Source organism: Saccostrea cucullata, unplaced genomic scaffold (genome assembly GCF_032062105.1).
Source record: "Saccostrea cucullata isolate Sc308-1 unplaced genomic scaffold, CSIRO_AGI_Scuc_v1 ctg1191, whole genome shotgun sequence".
Classification (NCBI taxonomy): domain Eukaryota; kingdom Metazoa; phylum Mollusca; class Bivalvia; order Ostreida; family Ostreidae; genus Saccostrea; species Saccostrea cuccullata.
This window is the reverse complement of record NW_026924059.1, coordinates 23,929-51,171: the sequence shown is the minus strand read 5'-3', so window position 1 is coordinate 51,171 and position 27,243 is coordinate 23,929. Positions and strand designations below refer to the sequence as shown.

The 27,243-nt window shown below is 32.0% G+C and overlaps 1 protein-coding gene and 1 long non-coding RNA gene across 3 annotated transcripts; one reads left to right on the top strand and one right to left on the bottom strand.

The window, feature by feature from the left end:
- Nucleotides 1-322: 322 nt before the first annotated feature.
- On the bottom strand, nucleotides 323-20,082 carry LOC134265602 (steroidogenic acute regulatory protein-like). Of its 2 annotated transcripts, none has more exons than XM_062747823.1 (14): nucleotides 19,995-20,082; nucleotides 17,720-17,823; nucleotides 14,329-14,488; nucleotides 13,868-13,951; nucleotides 13,082-13,159; nucleotides 12,256-12,309; nucleotides 11,854-11,986; nucleotides 11,308-11,412; nucleotides 5,201-5,268; nucleotides 3,259-3,411; nucleotides 2,906-3,001; nucleotides 2,357-2,541; nucleotides 2,048-2,141; nucleotides 323-1,573 (listed from the first exon to the last, which is right to left on the bottom strand). In XM_062747823.1, exons 1-14 carry the CDS (start codon nucleotides 20,016-20,018, stop codon nucleotides 1,463-1,465), a joined length of 1,449 nt encoding a protein of 482 aa, XP_062603807.1. In that variant the 5' UTR covers nucleotides 20,019-20,082; the 3' UTR covers nucleotides 323-1,462. The 2 variants fall into 2 exon arrangements, with proteins under 2 accessions (XP_062603807.1, XP_062603808.1); XM_062747824.1 differs by having other exon boundaries at nucleotides 19,920-20,036.
- Nucleotides 20,083-22,861: 2,779 nt separating this feature from the next.
- Nucleotides 22,862-26,391, top strand: LOC134265598 (uncharacterized). Its single transcript, XR_009991782.1, has 3 exons — nucleotides 22,862-22,935; nucleotides 25,188-25,297; nucleotides 26,181-26,391. It is a non-coding gene; the product is annotated as an uncharacterized LOC134265598 (long non-coding RNA).
- The last annotated feature ends 852 nt before the right edge of the window (nucleotides 26,392-27,243 follow it).

Below are 27,243 nucleotides of genomic sequence, written 5' to 3'. Positions count from 1 at the left end.
AGCAGACTTTATTTTAACAGGTGTAAATGGACATTTAAGTTAAGCCAGAATACATGTTTAAGTGGACAATTTAGCGAAAGGAAAAAATATATTTTATGTATTTATTTAACAGTAAACTGTATTAAAATCAAGTAATTCTTTCTCCAAATCCTACCTCCACCTCCATCTCCCCCATTTGTGAAAAGAGGGTAGCAGAGAAGGGGTATATGGTTAATAACAGATTTATGTATTTTTTAAACTCACTTGCTCAAATACCAAAACCTCATTTTAACAGCCACTTAAATGTCAACAATTATAGAAACTCTTTTCTTTTTTCTATTAAAAAAAAGTTTCTGTCCATCTGATAAAATGTCCAACTAAATGTGATTTAGCCATGTCCATACAGTGGGGAGAAAATAAACCATTTGAACTGCTTATAAATAGGGCCCTGCATTTTTTAAAATATTATATTCAATGTCATGACTCAAATTTTTTTTTGGACATTTTTTTTAATCAGACAAAATACACACATTTTTTCTCTGGGAGAGAGTGGATACACTATAATTGTATTATAATTTAAAAAATTTATGAGATATTGATTACATATGGAAAATTTCTAAAAAGGGAACAAAAAAGTGTGATCAAAATACAGTTATTTTGAAACAAATATGTTTTGAATTTTAAATCATGTTAATTTTTTCAACAATTAATGTCCATCTCATTATACTATATAATCAAATCATAAAATTAAGTGTTAAAATAGATAAAACATTGAAATTAATCATTTCAACTAGATTTCCTCCTCTTGAAACTTCAGAAATTGCACAGATTTAAAAAAAACAATCATAAATATACAAGTCACTGCATGGAAATCATCCAAACAAAGAATTAAAATAAATAAAATATGTAAGTAGATGATCAATATTTAAGACAATATCTTAAATACAGCCTTTTTTACAATATGACAATATCTCAAATACTACCTTTTTACAATATGACAATATCTCAAATATTGTCTTTCTGACAATGTGACAATAACTCAAAAAACAGCTTTTTCGTCAATGCGACATTAACTCAAGAACTGTGTTTTGTCAATGTGACAATATCTCAAATACTTCCTTTTTGTCAATGGAACAATATGTATCTCACAAAATTTGGCAACATCTCTAAAATTAACTTTTTGTCAATGTGACAATATCTCAAATACTGCCCTTTTGTCAATGTGACAACATCTCATTATGACAAATACTGCCTTTTGGACATGACAATATCTCACATACTGCCCTTTTAACAATATGACAATATCTCAAATACTGCCTGTTTAAAAACAATAGGACATCTCAAATACTGCCTTTTCCTCAAATGCATGAATTGCTCACTTCCTAATTATAAATCTTGCTTAATATAAATACTAATTAGACATTCCAATAAATCACATAACCATCTTACAACACAGGATTTGGTAGATCTATGTCATTCATTATTAGCTTATGTTTCTAGTTTTCATCTCCAGAATATGAAGTCTGAGGTATTTACTATAATCCATTAAAACACTTGTCAGGCCTTGGTCAATAGCAGCCTGGGGTATCCAGCCCTGCCAAACAGAAATCATATACAGATCAATATTAATATGATAGATAAAAATTAATTATTTCTAATCGACTATAACTTTCCCACATTTGTTGCATTTATAATTAGATAATTATAGAAATCACTTGATTAAAGCACTAAAACTGATTTAAGAATTTTTATATTATTAGTATATACAGTGTAATTTTATTGTCAATTTGTAAATAATCAATTTCAGATATTCTTGGGGCAAAGTGTACACATGTAAAGACATGCTCTAATTAATTAATAAATCAAAATTTATCCCAGAAATAGAGATTCTCTATCAGTTTTATTCTATGGATATTTTGATAAACATTCTATATCAGAATATTATTTTTGTTTTGAAAAAGTAAAAGCTTTTGCATGCCAATTTCATACTTTTTTTTCTTTTAAATAATTCAAATTAAGTGTATAGCAAATACTGAATAATAGATATTTAGATAGAAGTTCACCTTACCTTTAGATTTGTGTTTAGATACCAGTCTAATCTACATTTATTGGGCTGTCCATCAATACGATGAAACACCATTCCTCCAGGGCCACTTACACCCCTATCCAAATAATGAATTTCTGTTATTCACAAAGTAGCCTTCAGTAGAAATCTCATTTATTAATACAATGTAATATACACTTAACACTTGTTTATTACAGGAAATGCAATAAATTTACTCCAAACTTCATTAATTTTTAAAATTGTTATTGATTATATCGACCTGGCTAATTAACCTGACATATTTATATATCGACCTTGCTACGTGTAACTAACCTGACATATTTTTTCTGTGGAGGCATGTCGAGGAATGTGGCCCCATCCACTGCGATGAAGAGGGTCTGATTCCTCTCCCCCCAGTGTCGTAAGTTTATGAAGTCCCGTGCGGACACCAGACCCCCCGCGGCCTCAGCTGCTATATTGTAACATATGTCTGTTCTATCATCCACTACCTGTAGTGTCTGCAAATATTTAATATTAATGAGATGTTATGGCAATTTAAGTTTATTTCAAGAAATAAAATCATTCCTATCATATTCTAGATATAAAACTGATAAATTATTTTTAATAACAAACTTGAAGTAAAAGTCTACACAGTATTTAGCAAGACATATTTGTGATTGGAGATGTTCTTTCTTTTAAAATATTGATAACATGTATTAATTATTGCTATATTATGTGTAAACCATGGCTTATTGAAAATTATTTCATACAATTTCCTTCAAGTATTATGAACCTGGTTTAAAATCATCATGATCTGCAATACATTATCAACACACACCAAATATTCAAAATAGGTATATACATATATTTTTTTATTCATACCCTTGCTTCTAGCAATGTTGGATTCCAACTTGGTGATTCATTTATATTCTCAATTGTGTCTCTCCAGAGTTCATGGGGACTAATATCCAATATACTCTATAAAGAATTACAAAATTACGTCAGTTTGTATTACATCATTCAATAATTCTTTTCTTAATACTTCTATTATTTAATCAATTTACTTAATACATACTCATGATGTATGTCTTGGATATTATGTATCTTCAATTCTGTGGATATCTCAAAGAACCACCTGTTTTTTATCCCCAATATCTCATTTGGATATCTAGATTTCTTTATCGCTGTCCCATTGAGTTCAAGATATTTATACAGTATTTTTTAGCATATATTACCTCTAGTTTGTAGATTTTCCTCTTGAGTTTTTTGATGTAGGCACTTTTGACTACGTCCTCTTCCCTCTCCTTTTCTATATTCCATCCTTCTTCTCTCACCAGCTCCCATAACATGTCCATGGCACCCTTAGCTATCTTCAAATACTCAAGGTCCTGAAAATAGAAGTGATGAAATCGGACCTTAATTTTCAAGTTTTCTTTTTAAAAGTTTAATTATTCTAAACATGTTTAAATTATCAAAGCATGTGATTAGGTTTCATATTTCAGAATTTGCTGATCACCAGATATTGATTCTGTTATTTCAAAATTATACAATGTATAATGTAACATATGTACTCAATTAAAAACAAAAAGGATTCAGGTTTAATTCTAAATTTAGATATTTATACCTTTCTATCATCATTTGTTAGACTTGGGGTGGGGAAGAAAAGGGTTATTTTATAATTTTTTAAATTAGTAAATGTTTAATGAAGTACTGTACATGTAATTACATGTATCTGACAACTTCACATTCCTTTCATAGTGTCTTGAAATACTGTATAATGGTTAAACCCCTCCCCCCCCCCACACACACCTTTTCTATTAAAATCCTTGCTTATAACTATCTTTTACATCATATATTAGTGAAATAATTTCAATGACATGTTGTTTCCTTAAATCATTGAAATGAAAACTAAAAGATATAAAATAGTACATTTTTCAGGCTTTTGTTTAACAAGGATGTAAACCTATTTTACAAGGATGTAAACCTACAGGAAATATAACATTAAAAATTAAGCCAACTGATACATGTAGTACGACTATTTCAGGAAGTCTAGCTGTTATAAAAAATATCTTTTCATTATTGACATCCATTACTCGTATATCAATCTGATGATTAATCAATCTGCGCTTTACGCCATGTAGAGATCTGTATTGAAATCAGATTGCCATTATATATATAACTTTTTATTTTTCATGCCGCTTGTTAAAATCAGTTCTCTAATATTTTGTTTGTATGCACACCTTGTGCAGTGAAAAACTGATCAAAATAACATCAAAAACATCTGCAATAATAATTATCTGTTGTACCTATCTGATTAAAATTGGATCCTCGATGCTCCTTTTTTAATAATACATTAAGTTATGTCAACAAATCGCTGAAAAAAGAGCATCCAAGATCTGATTTTAATCAGATTGATGTTATATTAGCTCACCGCCTGTTTGAACAACAGTTTAATAAAATTTCTGTTGTACCGGTATTATCAATTTAAGACTGAGGGAAAGTAGAAAATATACAATGTAAATATTAATATGATGTAAATATTAACAATCATGACAGCACTTGTCTAAATTTGTAGACTTATCCTAGCTGGCAGAATTGTCTTGTTTTAATGTTTGTTAAAGACCATTAAAGCACTTTGTTTGAGAATTTTACCTGGCCTAGTTAACTTTAAGTATTGCCTTTTGTTTATTTCAGTGAAAGGCTTGTGAATTTGCAGGTTTTTTTTTTTTTTTAATAAAACTTTTGATAAGATTACATTTAGAAATAATCAAAATTTGATAATTTAACCCTAAAAACAGAATTCAAATAGCTGAACATTATCTTCACGAGATGACACTCATTCAAGAATATTTCTATGCATGGTAATGCAACTGCCATTTTATGGAAATTTGCTTTCTGTAACCTATTATCCTAAAATCAACAATTTTTCCATCAAAAAATTCAGCTGATGAAAAGTGCACAGTGCAACACTAATCCACTACATTTCAAATTATTCAACCAAGTTTGCTATGGTGAAGCGTTGTATTAAGTTTGCTGCTGTGTTCAGGTGAATAATCTAACAAGCTGCTCCAGAAAGGATTAGCTAAGTAGCCTGGTATGTGGGATCGAGGCTGGTAGATAATGATTTCTGCCATCTACCTGACTGATCAGCATACTGTTAACGGAGGAATGACTTGCCTTTCGGCTGTGTGATCGGGAGGCGGGGACGCTGCGGTACCGGTCCATGTCACTCTCATCGTCTGACCCTGAAATTAACAAAAATACAAAATCATCAAAATCAAAAATGCTGAAGAACATAAAAGTAGTTTGGCTCTTTTAGTGCATTTTTGTTTTTGTTTTCAGCACATAAGTAAAAGAAGTAAAGCTGTGGGACACTCCCCCCCCCCCCTCCCCCAGACGTCGGGAATTAATTTTACAAAATCTTGAAAAAACGTAAACATGCCGATGGATGAAAATTCAAATTATTATTCACAAATATTGCAGCTAGAGTTTTACTTCAACAATATACAGTTTTACCACTCCTTATTTGTAGAATTTTATTTGAAAAATTCTGTTTAATACTTTCTATCGACAGTCAGCTTTTTCTTAGAATTCAAATCCCCGTAAAACACCACATTTACTGGGATTTCTAAGGCTTTTCTTTTGATATAAAAGAAAGTGAAAAATAGAGCTTTAAACGTCGCAAAAGTGTTAGTTTTTTCATGCAATTAAAATCGCACAATCTTTTATATCGCGATTTTTTTTTATTTCTAAACACCCACATAAACCATTAAATTCAATAAAATCAATGAATGTCACTTCTAAGTATAAATTTATTTTTCATAGAAAACGCCATATCGTCACCTCTCAATAATATTGCAAAATTTGTGCAAATTAACGCTCGAACAAGCCAGACTCTGCAATGATGTTGTATAAAAGGATTCATTTAAAATTCAAGAAGGAACTCGGCATTATAATTGTTATATATCCGATTTATTGTTGTCAGTGGAATAACGCATCGAGAAAATGTAGCGATGCATTAAAAATGCACTTTTAAACTGGAAGGATAACTTATTGTAAGACGATATCGTGACATTGAACTGAAAAATGCATAAAATTACGTATGAAAATGGCTTCCGCTAATGTATACAAAATACGTAAGATAGCAGTAAAGTAATAGTTTATATTACTGTTAAAGATTTAACAGTCTCATTACTCATAAAAAAACAACTCCAATATTCGGACAAGTTACGTTAAATAATCAATTGAGAATTTATTATGTAATTTAATCTCTTTATTTCCAAATTAAACATGTTTTCACTACATGAAGTGTTTAAATGTCAGGGTTTCCTCGGCAAAACATCCGAATGTTACGCCAAATTACGTAACGTATTAAATAAAATCAGAGAGTATTCACTATTGCAGCATTAACGTAATAATATCAAGGAAATAAATCTGATTACATAGACATAATCCTATAGTTCTTACGTTCATTAACAAGTAAAACTGTCGTAAATAGCTTTGATTCAACAGCAAGAGATATGGTTTTCTTTTAATTCAAAAAAAAAAAGTAAACAAAAACACCCTCTTTTCCAGATATATACACTTTAATTTTCCATATTACCGTATTTTGAAGAAAAAAAAAACGTTGCCATGGGCCTGCCACAAAAACATTCAGAAAATTGAAAAATAAATTCAATGTTTAATAATATAACTCCGAATAGAGCTTCTAAAATACAGCTTCTGAGCTGATACATGTTACCGCTAAGAGGGGAAATACAAGTCGTGTCTAACATCAAGTAATAAAAACTCGTACCAATTTTTAGTTAACATAAACGAATTTAAAAAAATATACGCTTTTAATTAGTTAAAACTGAAAAAAAAAGATTTTGAATGTTTACCTTGGTCATGTTGGTGTTCTGTCCGTGTAATTTTTTTATGTTTAATCCTGTCGATAAAGGACAGATGAGAAACTTTACTTCGTCCAGTTTTCACAGACATGTTAAATCTTATATCCCAAAACACCTCTATCTTTTTTAATATTGTCTCATCTTTGCTTTCCCCAGAGTTTACATAGAAATCTGAAGATCGACAACGCTCAACGTAGTATGATTCAAATTGGTCATTTAAATCCTAAACATCAAAAATCATGGCCCAGAAATTGACACGGTTACTGATTATGAGTATCGATCTCCAGTCACGATCGATTTACCTTGTTTGAGTAGAGATTCATGATTGAATAATTACGATATTAAATGCTTATAAAGATTTCCCCTGCTTCTGATATATTTTGAAAACCCAATGGTTCTAAATGCCAATATTTATTTGCTTGAATTAATACACCCACTTGGTGCTTTTATGGATATTTCGTTTTCCAAAAGCATTTAAGAAACTGTTTATTTTATTCGCTGTTTTCTTTTCATTAAAAGGCACCGATTCAAAGCAAAGTTGATAATTTCAATTTACTAAATTCCAGATACGCGCGATTTCTTTCTCAAGACGTCTATTCAGGAGGCAATCAAAGTCAATCGATTACGGAATTAAAAGGCCAAATACACAACACCAAATGGCCAATATTTTACATCAAAAACGACAGTCAAAGAAACGCAATTTTATTATAACGCCTCCGTTTGACCCCTATCCAGTTTCTGTGACCTACATCTTAACCGTCAGTTAACTAATTGGACAGGAAGAAAAAAAATAATTGTAACTTACCTCTGAAAATTAAAATTTACTATCTAGTATCTTTTGTTTAAAAGAATTAAGATATTTCAATACATGTATACTATACTTAGACTTTAAAATCTATAAGACACCACTCAAAATTAATCGTAAAGCAAATGGGCATTTTCAATAATTCAAAGAACAGAAAAAGCGGTGATTTTCTTCACCATGAATAACATTCTTAACATTTCTTTTTTTTTTTTTTTTTTACTAACATGCGTTGGACAAAAATTAAATATATGAATGCTTATTACATCAAGAGAGATAGTTTGATATAATTATATATTTACATTTCCAATGTCTTTGTCCGAGATAAAATTACCAATTGTAAATGTAATTGATTTCCTCATGAATGTTTTGGCGCGGTTCCAAAAAAACCACGTGCAAGGCGGGACAACACCTAGGGCTTGGAGCCCGTGGATTGGCGGAATCAAAGCATGTAAATATAAGGAATAACTGTCAGATTTTTCGAATTCATGAAGATGATCAATGGATTGGCTTGTGTGATAATTTTATGCATAAATGCCTTCGGCGTTTATGCAAATTATCACACAAACCAATCCATTGATCACTTCATGAATCCGAAAAATAAGACAGTTATTCCTTAAATGTTTACCATTTAACTGCTGAATTTTACTACTAATTGAGTATCAATATGTTTTAAGGTATACGCAACGTAGTTTGAATTTCACTGGGCTCTTCCCTGGAGTGAAGAGTTCCACTAAATGAAAGACCTGTTTGCAATACTTTTAACGTCTATATATATGGATTTGTTGACCTTTTCTAAAACAAATTTTTATGGAAAAAATCTGGAAATTATGTTATGTAATTTTTGTATATATTTCTTTGAATAATGCAAAAATTTTCGTAATTTGATATCTTCCAAAAACCCTGGTAATGCATGCTGATTTTTTGTCTAATATGAACATCTGATGGCACTATCATCTTAAATTAAGAATATCTTGAAAAATTATCAGTAGGTAATGTACCTTGTGTATGTCCTTAAAGGAAATCATTTAAATTGATGTACCTCAGAATTAAAAGTTCTTATTCAGAATTATCTAACCAAACAACGCTGTCAGTAAATACAGTGTGTATGTGTTAAAAGCATTGAAAAAACATGTGAATTTCTTATTTGAAAGCAATTAATACAAGTATTTCCCAAGCAGATAGAGAGATTTCCTGTACTTCCTAAAATTCAGGAAATACATTAAATTCTTGATAACACATATCTACTGTAACATACATGTTTACAAAATTATAACAATAGCAAATGCCTTTAAATGAAAAAAAATAACAGTCAACTGTATAATAAGTAGGTATAAAAAAAATTAAGGATTTCGTATGACAAAGAAAATATTCATAATATTCTTTATCTTTTCTCGCAAAAAAATGTGATAACACTTCAAAGACCAAAATGAAAGTATAATTACCTTTTTTAGGAACCCAAATTAGTTTACATAGTGAGTTTAGAGTCAGCTTTATTATCAGAATTGAAAGCTGCTTACTAACAGAATTAATATTTTTAATAAAAAGTTATCACCAATTCATTAATTGTCCTAAAAGAATAAAATATGTTTGTGGTTGATTAATATGTGAATAAAGAAAAGAGGGGGTGTTAAAATTTTGACATTTAGTGCAGGATCTCTGACCTAGATGAAGAATTCAAAATTTGAAGTGATAACTCAGCTTTTTTTTTGTTTTTTTCTTTTTTTTTGGGGGGGGGGGCAGTCTCTTTCAGTTTTTGAAAGACAACTACATGTACTCCACAGCATGCAAGTGTACAAGAACTCTTTGTATTGTGCAATGTAAAAACAGCTATTTTTCCCTCTCTATGGTGTGTCAAATGAGAGCAATTAATACACTTTTGATTAAAAAAAGTGATGCCCACACAAACTGATTTCTATGAGTTCATATTATCTTTTTTCTTCTACGTACAATCCCAAGAAATTCACATTTTTTTAAGGTTATCTACACCAAGTAAGAAGTTAATAATATTGTAAACTATTTAACTTCAACAATGTTAAGGTACAAAACAAGAACTGTGCATGTTGAATATGTAAACCTTTCCATGACATATATTTTAATTGGAGAAATGCACAAAACAGAACAAATAAGGAAATATATACATATATATTTATTAGTCTAGATCTATCAGATAATTAAATGCATGACATTAAAACAAATTAAGTATTATTTAGAGAACTCGACAGGTTCTGTATCGTAGATACAAATTTGGGGGCGGAGTCGGGTGCGCGAGCCCGAGTCTCCACCCCCAAATTTGTATCTACGATACAGAACCTGTCGAGTTCTCTAAATGATTTGTGACACGATCAATCAAAAATAGCTCCGCCCACTTTATAACTTTGCAGCATCTAAACTTCCGTCTGAGTTCTGTAGATGAGGCCCCGACGGGGAGTACGCATCTGCAGTATATATATATTTCCACGGAAAACGTAAAATTCGGTCAGATTAGTTTTGACTACTTAATGGGGTAGACGTAATCGAGTGATAGTCAGTCTTAATGAATAAGGTGGAGGATTTAACCGTCATTGTTGTGATCTATTAAATTGAAGATGGAGATTTATCATAAATTTATTTCACCGAGGGGTCTTAAAATCCCGGTTTATCTAGATTAACAAAAACAGGATTTACAGAAAATTCTTCGATGGACTGTCACGGATTTTTATTTTCAAATTGAATTGCGACATTAAGAGACGTGTGCCTGTCGTCAGCGAGAAGGATTTTAAAAAATAAAAACGCGGAAAAATGGATTTGAATGATTTTGCACGAGGAGAGTGGATGTTTTCCGTTATTGCGAATTTTCCGTTTCCATGGTTTCTTTTGGAGCGAAATTACGTACAGAGGATGTTTTCCGTTATTGCGAATTTTCCTTTTACTTTGGATCGAAATTACGTGTAGATTCTGTGTGGAATAAGTTTTTAAAAAGTGATTGAGAAATTTTTGACATTTTACATTCTCAGGAAAATACCGGGTATTTCTCCAAAATTTATGTAATAGGAAAACATCAGCATTTACTATTTGTACGTGCTTTTGCTAAATTGAATCAGATTTATTTTTAGACCGTGCTGTATTTTAGATACAGAATAGTTGGCAAATACAATGCTAATACATAACGGAAAGTAGCTCCGCCCACCGTAGTCCCGTTCTGTATTGCTAATACAGAACAGTAAACTTCAAAGAAAAACACCGCTATCGTGTCACAATAGTATATACATGTATTGAACCAGTTGGTCATATTAGTAACTTGCAGATTTAAAATTTTAGCAAGTTATTTCAATATTTGTAAAGAAATCTGAGGTACTCAGAGAAAACACATGGGAACATAAATGTAGACAGGGTTGTCCCTAAGAAATGAAAAAGCAGGGGGCATTAAAACAGTAAAAGGGGTCTGGGGCTCCACCCCTTACAGGTGTTGATGGGGAATACCAGAAAAACTGGGGGATTCCATCATTTAAGGTGGGCAAATTCCCCAACTCCCGGGTCCTAGGGACAACCCTTGGTATAAGAGGCCCCACTTTATACCGACTCATGGATATATCATAAACAAGCTTCAGTACCTGCAGGTGAGTAGTATCGTGTATCTTTGTCATCGTCTGGCACACTATTCCCTTCCTCTGCATTCCGCAGTAAACTTGTCCTCTCGTTTGGCTGACCGTGTGTTCCTAAATATAGAAAGTATCAAGAAATGTACAGCAACTATGCTGTAATTAAAATGTGTACATAAACATTTTGAGGATCAATTCATTTTATGCTCAGTACATTAATTTTTTATATTTTTTATTGATCATGGTAATGAATGATATTAAATTCACAAACTTTCACAACAAATTTTTGTTAAAAAAATATGATTGTACTAATATATGTGTTATTATTGTGGTAAAGTAAATGCAGTTTTATACACGGTAGAAACACTTCATTGGGATCAAATTTTGTTGTCATCTAAAACAGTTTTGTGGGAATTAAATTTCATCATTTCAAAAGTAACCCTATTCGATATATATTTATGTGAACATTTCATGTGGGATTTAATTACATTGATTATTGTTAGCAACAAAATAAACAAAATATAATCTCAAATAAAATTTTCTGCTTTTACAGTATACCTTTAAGTAGTATTTTTTTCTCTGTTGGCAGGACTTTAAAATCCAGAAACCAAGTCTCAATCCACGTAATGATAAATGATGCTAATAAAAGAATATAACTCAGAGGGTTCTCAGGTTTACCAGCATGGCTGAACTGAAAGATAACAACAAATGGAATGATTTTATGTACAAACTAATATGACATCTTTAGTTTTCATAGGTTTTGGTGCATGTAAAACTATGTGTGGATGCGGTGGTAAAAGGTTCATTGTATTTGTTTTTGTTAATTAATACTTGTAATTATTGTATAAATGTACATGAATGAAATCTTAATCCACATTCAATTTTATTTCTTAAATGTTTGCTGAATTTATCAAATATGCATTAAATGTATTAATTTGGAGTAATAGATTATATACAAACCTCAAATAAAAATACTTTGGCAATCAAAAATATACAAGTTAGTGATGTGGAAATCTGTAAAATAAATATAGTGTGAGAAATCTTTATTTTACCTTGAGATTTTATCATCACAAAAGATCAAATGTTATCTCATAGATAAACAGTAGCATCAGAGATATTAAACTTTCTATCTATTTGTAATATGGTACATATTTTGTCTATACCATACTAAGTAAGATACTGTCAAACTAAACATGGTATGCTCTACATTGTTTGCAGTACTTTTTTTTATTAGGTAAACAATACTTTTTAAGTACACATATAAAATTATTAATAGCTCCCTGATAAGCTTCAGTTTTTACCAATGTAAACAAATACATGTATATTAACTTGTACACTTGGTACACCTGCACTAAAAAAATTGTCTTTTCTTATCTCCACACACTCATGAAGTTAAAACATTACTTCATCTATAAGAAAGTGAGTGATAAAGAGCATGAAATCCAAATTATTAATATAATTTAGGGAAATACTGTTCTGTTTTCAGGGACAAATCTACTATTATAAGTACTAATAATAATCTATCAATGCACCTACAATAAGCCTTCTATAAAGTAATCAAGATACTTATTAACAAACCAACTGTAAGTCTACTATAAAGTACTGTCAGATGAAATTTTTTCATAATGACTCTACTATTAATTACTTCAGATATTTACAACAATGAGCCTACTTTAAAGTACTGAAAATACTTGAAGCAAGTAGCCTACTATGAAGTATTGAAGATACATGAACTTACAAGAATAAGTGGACTACATGTATAAAATAGCAATAATGGGGTACTTACTGCAATAAGCCACCAATGATTTAGTCTAAACAATGCGTAGCCCAGCTCAATCAAAACAAATCGAAGTGCCGCTACCATCTACAATATGTAAGGAAAAGAATTAATTAAGGGCTGCATATAGAATGTATTTAAAAGATATTATATGTAAAAAAAAATTTCCCTTGTATCTTAAATTTCTGGAAATTTTGATAATTAAAAGCTATAACAAGATGTGTTTGTGAAACACTATGCACCCGGCGGCAACAAAGTTCGAAAAAACTTTTTTTAGCATATAGGTCACGGTTAAGGTCCCAAAGTCATTGACTTTGGTGTCATTTGAAAGAACTTTATTGGTGGAGGATGCATACCAAATATGAAGTCCCTATTTTGTATGGTTCAAAAGTTATGGCAAAAAGTTGAAAAAGCTATTTTTAGCATATAGGTCATAGTCAAGGTCACAAAGTCAATGACCTTGATGTCATTTGAAAGAACTTTATTAGTGGAGTAAGCATACCAAATATGAAGTCCCTATCTCCTATGGTTCAAAAGTTATGGTAAAAAGTCGAAAAAGCTATTTTTAGCATATATGTCAAAGTCAAGGTCACAAGGTCATTGACCTTGTTGCCATTTGAGAGAACTTTATTAGTGCAGTAGGCATACCAAATATGAAGTCTCTATCTCCTATGGTTCGTAAGTTATGGTGAAGGTTAAAGTTGACAACAGACAGACAGACAAACAGATAAACAGACAGGACAAAAACAATATACGCCCTGGATCTATCGATCTGGGCGCATAAAAATAACTTACAACTGTGTCAAACAGTGAGGTTTTAAATCCATAATTAGCAACCTGCTGTTCAAATGCCTCCCAAACAGTTTCTGAACCTGTAAGCTGAAAAAAAATAATGGTAGTTTTGAAAATTTCTTTATTTTCTTAATTATTTTAATGGAGTTTTTTTTTCTCTAAAATTGACCAATTATAAAGCATACAGTATGTACACGTATACTTAACAGTACTGTAAATAACTTTTTATTCGCAAGAACTTATTTTTGTGTAATTATGTGAGAAAGTGTTCTCGCAAAAATTTCAATCTCACTTGAAATAGTATTCCTTGATTTTATAGAGCAATAACCAGATGACAAGCCGTAAAAATATTCATCAACGCATATTTGTTGCATTCACCCTAACATTATATGTGTATTGGATGCAATAAATTCATAATGAATAAATGACATAATGATGTCGGTACTTTGACCTCTGACCCTTACCTGAGTATAGATGACCCACAGTATAAAGCAGAAACACAGATCAAAGAGAGCCAGAAGGCAGAAGGTTCTGCGGACAGATGAAATGGTGGAGCAGTGAGAGTAGGGGTGAGTTGAGATTCGCTCGGGTCCGTAGACATAAGTGTCGTTATCGTCCATCACTCTGAAAAAGTCAGGATTTTAAAATTGTTCTTCTTTTAGCATTTAGTATTCAAAACAAACAAAATATATAAAACAATTTTTATATTGATTTGCATAAATATTTTTTTTTTTTTACAAATTGTTTTCTTTCTCCCTGATAATGAAATAGGCAAGATAGGGGTCTCTAAATGAACTTCAAAATAGATTATACGACTGCAAACTTCCCTTTTACTGACACTTTTTGTACTACCTGCAGATCAACTTATTATATAGGTACATAGTACAATAATATAATATAATAATAATAATAACTAGAGCAAAGCTCGTTGCAAAGCAACGAGTAGGTCTTCCGTCCTGTTTGACCGGAAGTAGCTTTCATTTTTAACAAAAATGAGAAATAACGTCCAAAAATGGTTTGAATACTCTAAAGCTATGTTAATTAATGCAAAAATAAGCCATTTCTTGCTACTTCCGGTTTGACCGGAAGTGACGACGACGGACGGTAAATTAATTGTTATGCTCCCAGAGACATATGTTACCCAAAAACTTGTCAAGAATGGCAAAATAAGCGTTTTCCGAATACTTCCGGTTTGGCCGGAAGTGATGACACCAGACGCATTTTGACGACGTCAATAGATTAAGCTTAAAATTTTGAACAACTTTGCTTCTTTGACGTATTACAAATTCTCAATAAGTTTTGAGATATAAAGAAAAAACTTTCGGCCCCTCTAGGCCCTTTATTTTAGGGGCCAGCCCTTTTTTCGACATATCATTTGAAAGATCTTGGAATTCTACACTTCTTTTGTTCTATATATTTTAACAAAATATTTCCAGGTAAAAAGATATTGTAGAAAAGTTGTTAAAAATTGTGTAATTCGCGATAGGACTATTTTCGGGCCATAGCGAGTGCCGATGTGCGGAACTTCCGATAAAATTGAAATACCTTATACATATCTATAGACTTTGGTCTATCATACCTGAAAGTTTCATGTTTCTATCTTGAGCCATTATTGAGAAAGTCTGCGGACAACCTGACCCTTTAAAAATCATAAATTCGACAATATCTCCAAACTGGAAGTGACGTCATCAAATCGGAAAAAAATGCATGAGTTTCAAGTAATGTCACATAAGTCCTGAAAGTTTCATGGAAATCCATTGAGCCGTTTTTGAGAAATCGCGTGCACAAAATCGGTAAGAAAAAAAAGAATAATAAAAGTGAAAAAGAAACCTAAGAATAACAAGAAGGTCTTACGCTGAAGACGGAAGACCTTAATAATAATAATATAATATATAATATCATTAATGTCACACGACAAGGATATAGATTGTAGTTTTGCCTTGCTATAATCTTTAAATATCAGTTGTATACAATTACATAAGTACATGCTATACTTAGTATACCAATTCTGGACAATGAGACTGAATTCATAAGAAAATATTTATTTTTAAAACTATCATATGAGCATGCACTTCATAAACATATGATATTCAATTAAGTGTAACTATTAATACAGTGTATGAAATTTTAAAACCCCCGTCCAATAGTCAGAATCTGTTCATAAATATAAATGTTTCTCATGCTGAATCAGGCTACCCTGATCATGAATTAAAACAGATCTTAGCAGAATTATAGAATCTTACCCATTTTGGGCAGCTTGTAAAATGAAACTGCACAAGAATTAATGTTTTCTAGTTATTACATGTATACCAAATAATATGCAAAAATAATTTCATATTGTAATTTTTTTCTCTAGTATTAAAAGAATTATTCCAAAGTTCTATTGCTTCTGTACTACTGATTTTACATTAGGCAATTTTGGATGAATAAATTTGTGTTCCTGTTCTTTACCCAAATGTACCAATTTTAAGTCTCACAGTTTGTGTACTATATCTTACTTAGAACACTACTTTCATGATTAGATCTGCTTGATTCCTTCGGGAGGATCCTAGTTTTTCTTCTCAATTCTAAGGATACATTCCTAGCATTCATATATGTTTTCTTCTTATACCGCGTAGTTATTGAAGTTAATTCCTTTTTGAGGAAATTCTTTCTTTTTCATACTAATGGATAATCCTATTTGCCAATTTTTAAATAAGATAGTCCAATGCACTATTTCATTTTATGGATTAAATTTGCATTATGAAGTTGAATTACAAAACAATGACCATCAACATATTTACATATATATACTCAGTAATAGGGTATAGCTCTGATACATAAAATTCATTTTGTGAAAACTTTTTACAGAACCCTGTATTACTTCCTCAGTGTATCAAATAAAAGCCTTGAAGCACCTAACATTTGTACATTTCTGATTGTTGAAAAGAGCAAAGGTGTCAAACACTCTTCAAAAAAGCACTTGTATGTACCTTCCTGTTCAATTTCCTTGGCTATTAACATGATAATAACCATACCTGTGTTTTGTGAATACTCAATGTTCATTTCATTATATACAAGTACGTTAAAATTTGTTGTCAGTTTCTTTGTTTCAATTTCATACTTAATTAAAAGTCTTTTTTAAAGACCTCATAAGAAGAACATTTTGTCATTGAGACATCACTCTATGTTTGTTGAATATAATGCACACTAGTATAGACCATGTGGTCATGTATATCAGTGAGTCATTCTTATAAAACTATCACACCAAAATTAATATCAACATGATCTGATAATTTAATAAATTTTCTGGTATATAAATACACATGTAGGTGCAATTGTTTAATAAAAAAACATTTCACCATAAAATATTATCATGATTATGCAAAAAAAATTAATTTATAATGTAACCATGCCATTACCAGTAAAACTACTAGAACTAAGACAGGACATATTTTTATGTGAAAATTTTAAAAACTTGTTATCATTATTTGTATCAGTATTGTGTGTGAGTGAGGGTGTGTGAATGTGTGTGTGTGTGTGTGGGGGGGGGGGGGGGGGAGGGGGATTAGAACAACGTAAGGTAGAGACCTTGTTATGGTAATTATAAGGCAGATATTTTCTTTCTAATAAATGCAAAAGGAAATTTATCAGAACTTAAGTTTTCAAAAAAAAAAAAAAAACATCATGGCATAAATGAAAAAAAATCTTTTTCTAGACTTTTCAGTTTGTTATCAGAAAAAAAATATTGAATTGTACTTCAAAATGCAAAATCTGATTTTTCTGAAATTGTCCTCAATGTGATAAAGGCAGTAATGTAAGCCACTTTACAATGTACCCCACTTTGAATCACTACATAATTATAAATGATTTTACCTGGAGGTCATGTTTTGATTGTGGACACTGCCATATATTGCGTTCCCTGCTTGTCTGGCTTTCTGTTCCCGAGCACCACTCACACTGACCATGTCATTTGTTGTCTACAGGGAAAAATAATGATTTAATTTAATTGGAAATTAATTACAACTTTTCTTTTTAGAAAAATTCTTAATAAACATCAATTTTTAAAATGCAACTACATTGTTACATGTTTTATCAAATTTTCCATGCAGAACAACTAACTTGATCACATTATGCATAGACTAACTTGATGGTAGCTGCAGAACTGTAGCTCTCTGCTTGAGAAAATTCGGACAGATTAAGCAAGCTACAGATCCAAGCATTGTAAAAACCTTCGTTTTATGCCGCTGATTTTTTGTCACTCACTTCGGGTATTATTAAAATATTTCTTGTAGTTTATACTTTCTCCAGCTTTCAAAATGGTATTTTATAATTATAGTCATACATTGAACTCCAATGTGTTGATAATTTATTTACTTTTCAACACTTACAAAAGACCATTTGTGGTTAAGGACGTCGAAATGGAACTCTTTTAAACCGACATTACAAAACTATATACAGGACTGTTTTGGAACATAAAAAGGTTAATAAAGTATCAAAATTCTGAGTTTAATATACATGTATTACTGTAAACCAACTTTTATTCACGACAACTTTATTTCGCAATTTACCTAGGGTAAACTAGTTCGTGACGATTAAATTTTGCAATCAAGCCTTCATTGGATCTGTTGTTAATAGATACAGAGGCTTTAAGGACCGGTTCAGGGCGAGAAATATTCGTGAGAACGAAAATTTCTCACACACAAATAAAAGTTGCGTTACAGTATATATTATAGGATACCATTCTAAAAGCCAGAGAAAGCCTAAACTACAAGAAATAATACCAAAAGCCCTCTGCTTTATCTGTCTGACTTTCCTCAAGCAGAGAGCTACAGTTCTGCATCTAACTTGATGGATTCATATTTTTGGAGGGGGGGGGGGGGGGGGGGGGGGGGGGGAAGAGTTAATGTAAAAATGTATCACAATTATACATTTTTTTGTCGACAAATCGCAATATACCAGAATATTGATGTGATTACACAGCCCCAGAGCTGTGGAAAACTTTTTCAGATAGCCAGTCATTCGGACCGGCAAGAAAACAAAATATGCCGGTCCGAAGTGATTTTTGCCGGTCCGAAATAATAAGTTGCAAAATTAAAAAGAAATTAATAACATTTATTTTCTCAATTACACTTTACTTAATGATAACAATTAGTCTCCAAGTCCTCTTCCTTTTTCGTTTTGAGCATTTATAGTAATATTAGATTTCATCACTTTTGGGCAGTTGACAATGATAATTCTGCATTGTAAACTTAATTTTTTAAAAACATTAATGCTTTTGGGAATTATATTTTACCTCGAAAATGAGTCTAAGAAATTCTGTGCATCGATAATAAAGATACCATCATGAACATTATCAATGAAAAAAAAACAAACCGAAATCTAGAACAGTCGGAACTGTCGAAATGTTTTACACACCCAGGTATTTAGCCTGTCTTTATCTTTTTTTATGTTTTCTACCTAATTCTGTCCCGTTTGTAAATTTTAAAGGTCACGCGAGACAATGCTGGTTTTACTTTCATTTCCTTTAGCCTCGATCTCGTGCAAAGAAAAAGTATTGCGCAATCGTATATAAGGTACGATAATTAAGCTGGGAAGTGCGCCGATGACGGGCCTTAATCAAAATGAACAAACAACAACCTTTACAAAGAAAGAGGTCGGTCATTTGGACCGACATCGATAGTATTTTTACCGGTCACAGGCATTTTTGCCGGTCTTGCCGGCATGACCGGTAGTTTTCCACAGCTCTGCAGCCCTATTTAATAACTTCCATAAAATGGGCACATTGCATTTTTTTGGGTTACATAACATGCAACATTTGCAAGCATAATGCATGTACAGAACCCCTGCATGTGTATTTGGACAAATACAACCAGTTATTTCACAATCAAATGATTGTCATATACGGGTATAATTGTAGCCGGTTATCATAAAGCCTTACCTTTCAATCCTTTTAAAGCGGAACTATCTATCTTTTTATCATCAAATATATTTTTATACCAATCATACTTCCTTCTACAGAGCACAATCATGTGTGCGATCAGCTGAGCTAAAACAGACACACGGACACACTTACCAGTATATGTCTTAAGAATTAGGTCAACCACTGCATAATGCACGCCCTAATTACTTAACCACATCATTCACCTACCGCATTAACTGACATGATTGGCATCTCCGGGTTCAGATGGCAGTCCAAAGTTTCTGTTTACATGTTACATCGCGCCATCTTTGATAGTGATCATGTGACTTTTTCTTTGTATTAGTCAGTCGTACTTCAGAATTTTCGGATTTGAGAGATATAATGTACGGCGCCGTTGGAGGGCCAGGTAAAAAAATATTTTTATTTGTTCGGACAAATTAGAAATTCGTTCGGACGAATTAGTTATTTGTTCGGACGAATTAGAAATTCGTTCGGACGAATTAGTTATTTGTTCGGACAAATTAGATATTCGTTCGGACAAATTAGATATTCGTTCGGACAAATTAGAAATTCGTTCGGACAAATTAGAAATTTGTTCGGACAAATAAGTTATTTGTTCGGACAAATTAGTAATTCGTTCGGACAAATAAGTTATTTGTACGGACGAATTAGAAATTCGTTCGGACGAATTAGTTATTTGTTCGGACGAATTAGAAATTCGTTCGGACGAATTAGATATTCGTTCGGACAAATTAGAAATTCGTTCGGACGAATTAGAAATTTGTTCGGACAAATTAGTTATTGGTACGGACGAATTAGAAATTCGTTCGGACGAATTAGTTATTTGTTCGGACAAATTAGAGAAATTGTGAACAACTATCAGGACACCGCGAATAATGTGCGGTTTGCACCAAGACGTTTCATTTTATTTTGATTCTTTGCAAAATAACTTTAATGAACAACATTATCAATAAATATTTTGAAGATAAGTCGTTTTAATGTTGATCTCTTTCTTATGATTTTTATGTACATATTCGCTACCTTGCAGTTATTAATCATGACATGTGAATGATATTTGAAATACATTTCTGATACATATGTCGCCGATTTGTAGCTGAAATATTGCCGATTCGGCGTAAAACATTCAATCGATCAATCTGGTACATATGCGGTGTATAAAATGATTAAAAGGTCCTCATTGAGTTTTTAATTAAATATTCCTGTTTGTGAATTTAGAAAACTTCACAAAAATGAACCTGTTCGTATTGATCCCAGGTTGTTCATATGACTCGCGAGCCGGTGAATTACGAGGTCAACCGATCAATCTGGTATATTCCCTAGTCCATTGATTTTCAGAGCATAATTATAGCTCCCTCCCATTATTGGAGAGGTACACGTAGTCGAACAAACTATTTAATTCCACTTTCAGCATTTCTTAATTTTGTTTATACGCTTTTACAGTTGAGTACCAGTTCGAAGGTTTGATAGGCCAATGACTCACAGTGAAAGGGAATTTATGAAAGCAACCCCTTTTACGGGGAAAATAAATCATGAATGAATGTCAAAATATTTTCAAGTAACAACCCCCCCCCTTCTCTATTTAAAAAACAATCGATTGTCTTAATCATTGAGAACCTTAACTTGCATTAAATTATGATGTGTTTTTAAATTTTACTGCACTTTCTAGGAACGTACATGTATTCATCTATTTTTTATCCTTTTCCCGGAAAGGGGCGTGTGTTTAATTTGGTCAATATTATACCTGCATGTTTTAATTCATGCGTTTTCTGATATTTAAATATGAAATAAAATTTATATAGATACTTAATAATAGTTTTTAACGATCTTAGAAAGAATCCATTGGAGATGGACTTATGAGATTCCCTCTTTTTGTTCCTTCATCACAAAATACTTAAATGTGGGAACAGCGGTATAGAAGCAAATCTACAAATGTCTTAGCTAGTAAGCCCCACCTTAAAAAAAATTAAGACCCTCGAATAAGAGGCTCGATATTTTGAGTCCGAAGTTTATTCAATATAATACAATGCAGCCACGAAGCATCGTTTTTGAAGGGGGGGGGGGGGGCTGAGAAAAAAATAGCTACCTGAAAAGTTGACAAGCAAAAAAAGGGGAAGGGGGTGTGACTCAGGAAAAGTTGCCCAAAGTTGACAGTCCTATTTCGTGGGGTGGGGGGGGGCTTACTTTTTCAATGCCAATTTTTTCCTGTACCAATTGCCTGCAGTAGGAGTAAAACCTTAAGGAGTGGATCTCATCTTTTCAAAGAAGCGGTAACTGACCACTGGCACCCCAGTGTTAGTCAGGGATGGGAGTGAAAAGATGTTTGATAAGAAGTAACTGACCCTTTGAATTTACTAGTGGGCTCTCAGAAAAAATACTTTCAGAATTGCTGACTTTAGGCCTATAATATATACCGGTATAGATCCATTATTTCCGAATATTTACAATCAACATACCTGACTTTAATATCACATGTCTAGTTGCTACGTGTGTATATCATGGTCCAAAGAGCTATTTATGTATTAAAAAAGGATGAATCCTCCTGAATAGACAAAGTGTATATCTCTCATTACAAGATAATTTGTGCAAACATCTAATTTGCCCGAACAAATATCTAATTTGTCCGAACAAATATCTAATTTGTCCGAACGAATTTCTAATTTGTCCGAACAAATAACTTATTTGTCCGAACAAATTTCTAATTCGTCCGAACAAATATCTAATTCGTCCGAACAAATAACTAATTCGTCCGAACGAATTTCTAATTCGTCCGAACGAATTTCTAATTTGTCCGAACAAATAACTAATTCGTCCGAACAAATAACTAATTCGTCCGAACAAATAACTAATTCGTCCGAACGAATTTCTAATTTGTCCGAACGAATATCTAATTCGTCCGAACAAATAACTAATTCGTCCGAACGAATTTCTAATTTGTCCGAACGAATTTCTAATTTGTCCGAACGAATATCTAATTCGTCCGAACAAATAACTAATTCGTCCGAACGAACTTCTAATTTGTCCGAACAAATAAAAATATTTTTTTACCTGGCCCTCCAGCGGCGCCGTAATAATGCGCAAGAAAGTTGGAATTAATGAGTATATAAATGAAAATCAATAAATGAATGACAAGTAAATAAATAAAGAAAAAGTGTGGATCTTAACTTTTATCAGATATAAAGGGAAATATATTTGATAATACCATATGAAAGTACATGTATTTGTAAAATGTAAAGCAAAAAATATTTTATAAGACTGTCTTCTTTTCGATTAAAATAAAAAGAAAACACAGGTGTTTAAATACAGGACCCCACCCCCCATCCCCAATAAAGACCCTCAGACCTTCTTTTTCTTTTTTTTAAAAGCATTTTTGAGACACATTTCAAGATAATACATGTATATATATATATATATATATATATATATATATATATATATATATATATATATATATATATATATATATATATATATATATATATATATATATATATATATATATATCATCAATACGAAAATATTCCTATTTTGCTTTTCTATATATAGTGTCATCCACAAATAAAATATTGATCTTGCAATAGTCACCCAAAAATCCTATAAAGGTAAAATGGCAAAAACAATTGAATCGTCATTCGAAGCAATCGATGAACCCGCCCATCTTCGTTCATACTTTTACGTGTAGTGGTAATTAGGAAAAAATAATCTACAGTTTTACACTTGTTAACAAACTTGAAGGCTTTCTTGAGTTTTTTCCTTGTTCTATAAGTTTTCGGAAAATACTCTATTTTTTAAATCATATTTTAAGCTCACCTGAACCGAAGGCTCGGGTGAGCTTTTCTGATCAAAATTTGTCCGTTGTCTGTCGTCGTCGGCGTGATTGTTGTCGTCGTCGGCGGCGCAAACTTTTCACATTTTCATCTTGAACTCCTCAAGGACCACAGGGCCAATTTCAACTAAACTTACCACAAAATATTTTTGGGTAAAGGGGATTCAAGTTTTTTTCAAATGAAAGGCCACGCCCATCTTCTAAATTGGGAGATAATTATGAATTAGTGAAAAAATGGCATCTTTTAAAAATCTTCTAAAGAACCCCTGCGCCAGGAAAGATGAAACTCATGTGGAAGCATCCCCAGGTAGTGTAGATTAAAGTTTGTTCAAATCATGACCCCCAGGGGTACCGTAGGATGAGGCCACAATGGAAGGGGGGTTCAAAGTTTAACATAGGAATACATAGGGAAAATCTTTAAAAATCTTCTTCTCAAGAACAGCAAAGCCGTGATTGGTCATAGGGAAGCATCCTCTGGTAGTGTAGATTCAAGTTTGTGTAAATCATGACCCCCAAGGGTAGGGTGGGGCCACAATCGGGTATCAAAGTTTAACATAGCATCAAAAAAGGTAATGTAGATTTATTTTTTTTTGTTCAAATCATGACCGACCAGGAGAATAGAGGAGCCATAAAAGTTGGTCATAGTTATACAAAGGAATAGACTTATCAATAAAAGTCTTGATCTTAAAAACAGCAAACCCATTATATATCAAATTTATTTAAAAGTATCCATAGGAAATATAGACTTCAGTTTGTTCAAATACCCACCCCCTCTCCCCTGAACCCACTTTTATATTTAAACTTTTCAACGCTGAATTGATTTTTGCTTTTACCTAGCCAGTTGCTCAGGTGAGCAATGTAGTCCCTGGGCCTCTTGTTTTAATACTTCAACATTATTTTTTCTTGAGAAGAAACATTTGTGCTTTTAATATGAGAAAAGGATGGATTCTTTTCCACGATGATGTTTTTTTCTTTAATAATATTAATATTCATAAAGTTTCTATCTGTATCAATTATCTGCCAATTTTATCATTGGCAATAATTTGAAGAAAAGGTATTATTGCAGAAAGGCAGCGACTGAGTGTATGTCTTCACCTTTTCAATAATTTATACACAATTTTTTTCCTCAAACATGAATATTTAATCATATCAGTCTGACAGACATAAATTTTTTACTTCTTTTGTGTAAATTAATTTACTTTCTTTACTATTCATATTGAAAAAAATATTATATATCCTACATGTACTTTGATTACTGCCAGGATAGCTTTAACCAATGGAAGTTTACTTCTTACAACAATATCAAGTCTCTATATAATAAAGTATGCAAATTTAATTATATTTTCTAGACCATGATTTCATTTTTGATATATAAAGAATTCTGTACTGTTTATATATATGTTATGAAATGTTGTTTTCTGTCACTTCTTTTTAAAATTACTCCATAATGAAAACGTCATAATAAAAGGTAAGTTGGGACGTCATAGTAATGTCTTATGTACTTTTACGTCACAATTGATTGCATAGTTTCACAAAATGGCTATGTGTGATAATCAAGCAAGCTTCGGCTCTTTTAGAGTAGAAATACAATGTCAGTTCGAAAATCTTCTGGACAAGTTAGCTCTTGCAGTCACCGGCTGCATTCCACAATTAGGGAACTGGAATTTAAATGATGCGCTAATTGCAGGTATGATTACAAAATGTTTGACTTCTCATTGATTTACCGTTAAATTACTTTTGATAAAGATAGATAAAGAAAATGATTTTGCTGTTTGTAATTGAATTTGATCAGATTTTCATACAACGATTGGAGTATGGAATGTGTTTTCAATGTATATGCATAAAATTGATTTGGTATGCAAAATTCATAAAAATGAATTAAACATAGTTTCATGTTTGACAAATAATTTATGTCTTGTTTTTTACTGTAATCTATAGTTTATGGACCGTAAACAATAGTTAACAACGTTTATATATAAGAAAGTGGCAATATAGAGAAAATCGAAGTTTCAAATATTTCTCAGACTTTTCGAACCCCCACCCCCCTCACTGAAAAAAAAATCGCATGTGATTAAGCTGATCACAGTTTATCTATGGCACCATGGTCATGCAAAATTCACTGAAGTTAGAGAAAAATAGTTTTAAAATTGATATTTTTTTAATTTGCATGGTAAATAGATTGTAAATTGTAATTTACGAACAGTAAACTATTATAATTAACGATAGATTTCAATTCAGTGGGTTTTATTTTTAATGTACGTCATGATGATTAATTAATGCATTCATTTGTTTATTATTGTAGTACAAATCTTCACTATGGGGTGGAAAAACCCTTTTTAGTTTCAATACAGTTCTTAGTGAATCTAACATTTCAATTTCCTAGCCGTCAAAAATATAAAATTTCAGTTTATGTCGCACCGGTATCTGACCATACTCACTTTTGTTTTAAATATTTTTACGGAGTATCTTCTTCGCAATGCAACTCTAATGAAGAATGCAATGAAGGATGTGAATTCCAGAATATGTTATTTGTTAAAAAAAAAAAAAAAAAAAAATCATTATCATTGCAGAGGAAGTTCCCGTGCATTCGGGCAGATTGGTGGTAGGGGTAAAGTTACCTGCAGGCGTGCAGTTTGACTATAAATGGGTTATCGTCTGGAGAGATAGTCTCACCCCATTCATATGGGAAGACAGAAGTAACAGAACCATCCATATAGTAGGGAGCGGCAGATATTTGGATGTTTGGAACAAGCGAGGACTCTTCCAACATATTATCGGAAATTCAGGTATGCCCTATTGAATGAATTTTTTTTTATAGAAAAAATGCTATATACATTACATCGTACATGTATATGTACGAGATATCTTTAAATCCTGAATATGATTTGATTATTATTTTGATATTTTTTACTGATTCGATTTGTTTATATAGGGACGGTTTTTTCTTCGTATTCATAACTTATTTTGTTATTATCGAGTGTTATTGAAAGATCTTGATTGAATGCCTTAACAACGAGTATTTAAAACTTTCTGATCGAGCATGTCCTTTAATGAAGCCTATTCAATATTTTCCAAGGGGAGGGGGGGGGACTTTTTTGTATACCGTATTTCATTCAATTGCAATTACTTAAATTTGTCATGTACATCCTTCTTTTGGATCTGTAACTGGTATGTACGTATCTATAGTGTTGATCATCCCCTTTCCCCAATTTGTTTTTATCCCTTTTTTCTAAATTATGGCCACCCGGATTTCCAAAACTTTGGTTTTAAAGATAAATACCCTCTATGCCTAAAGTTACGGCCGATATCTCTTTAAAAAATTAGTGGTAAAAAACTAATCTATTATAATGTATTGTTTTAAAGGATTTGTCTTAAGCAGTCCCCCAAAATTAAACCCGAAAGTTCAAGAACTAGTAAATTTGTTAGAAGAAATAGCTCAAAACGTGAACAGAAATGGCCATCCACCAAGATCTCGACCAGTCGAGATCCTTCATGCTGTACACAACTTCCTCAAAGATGGTGTAATCAGTGCATGCAGCTGGATTTGGGACGCAGTACAGAGTCTCTGGAATACCCAAGCGCCACCATCACCACCAGCGCCGCCAACATCGCCATCACCGACAACATCGCCAT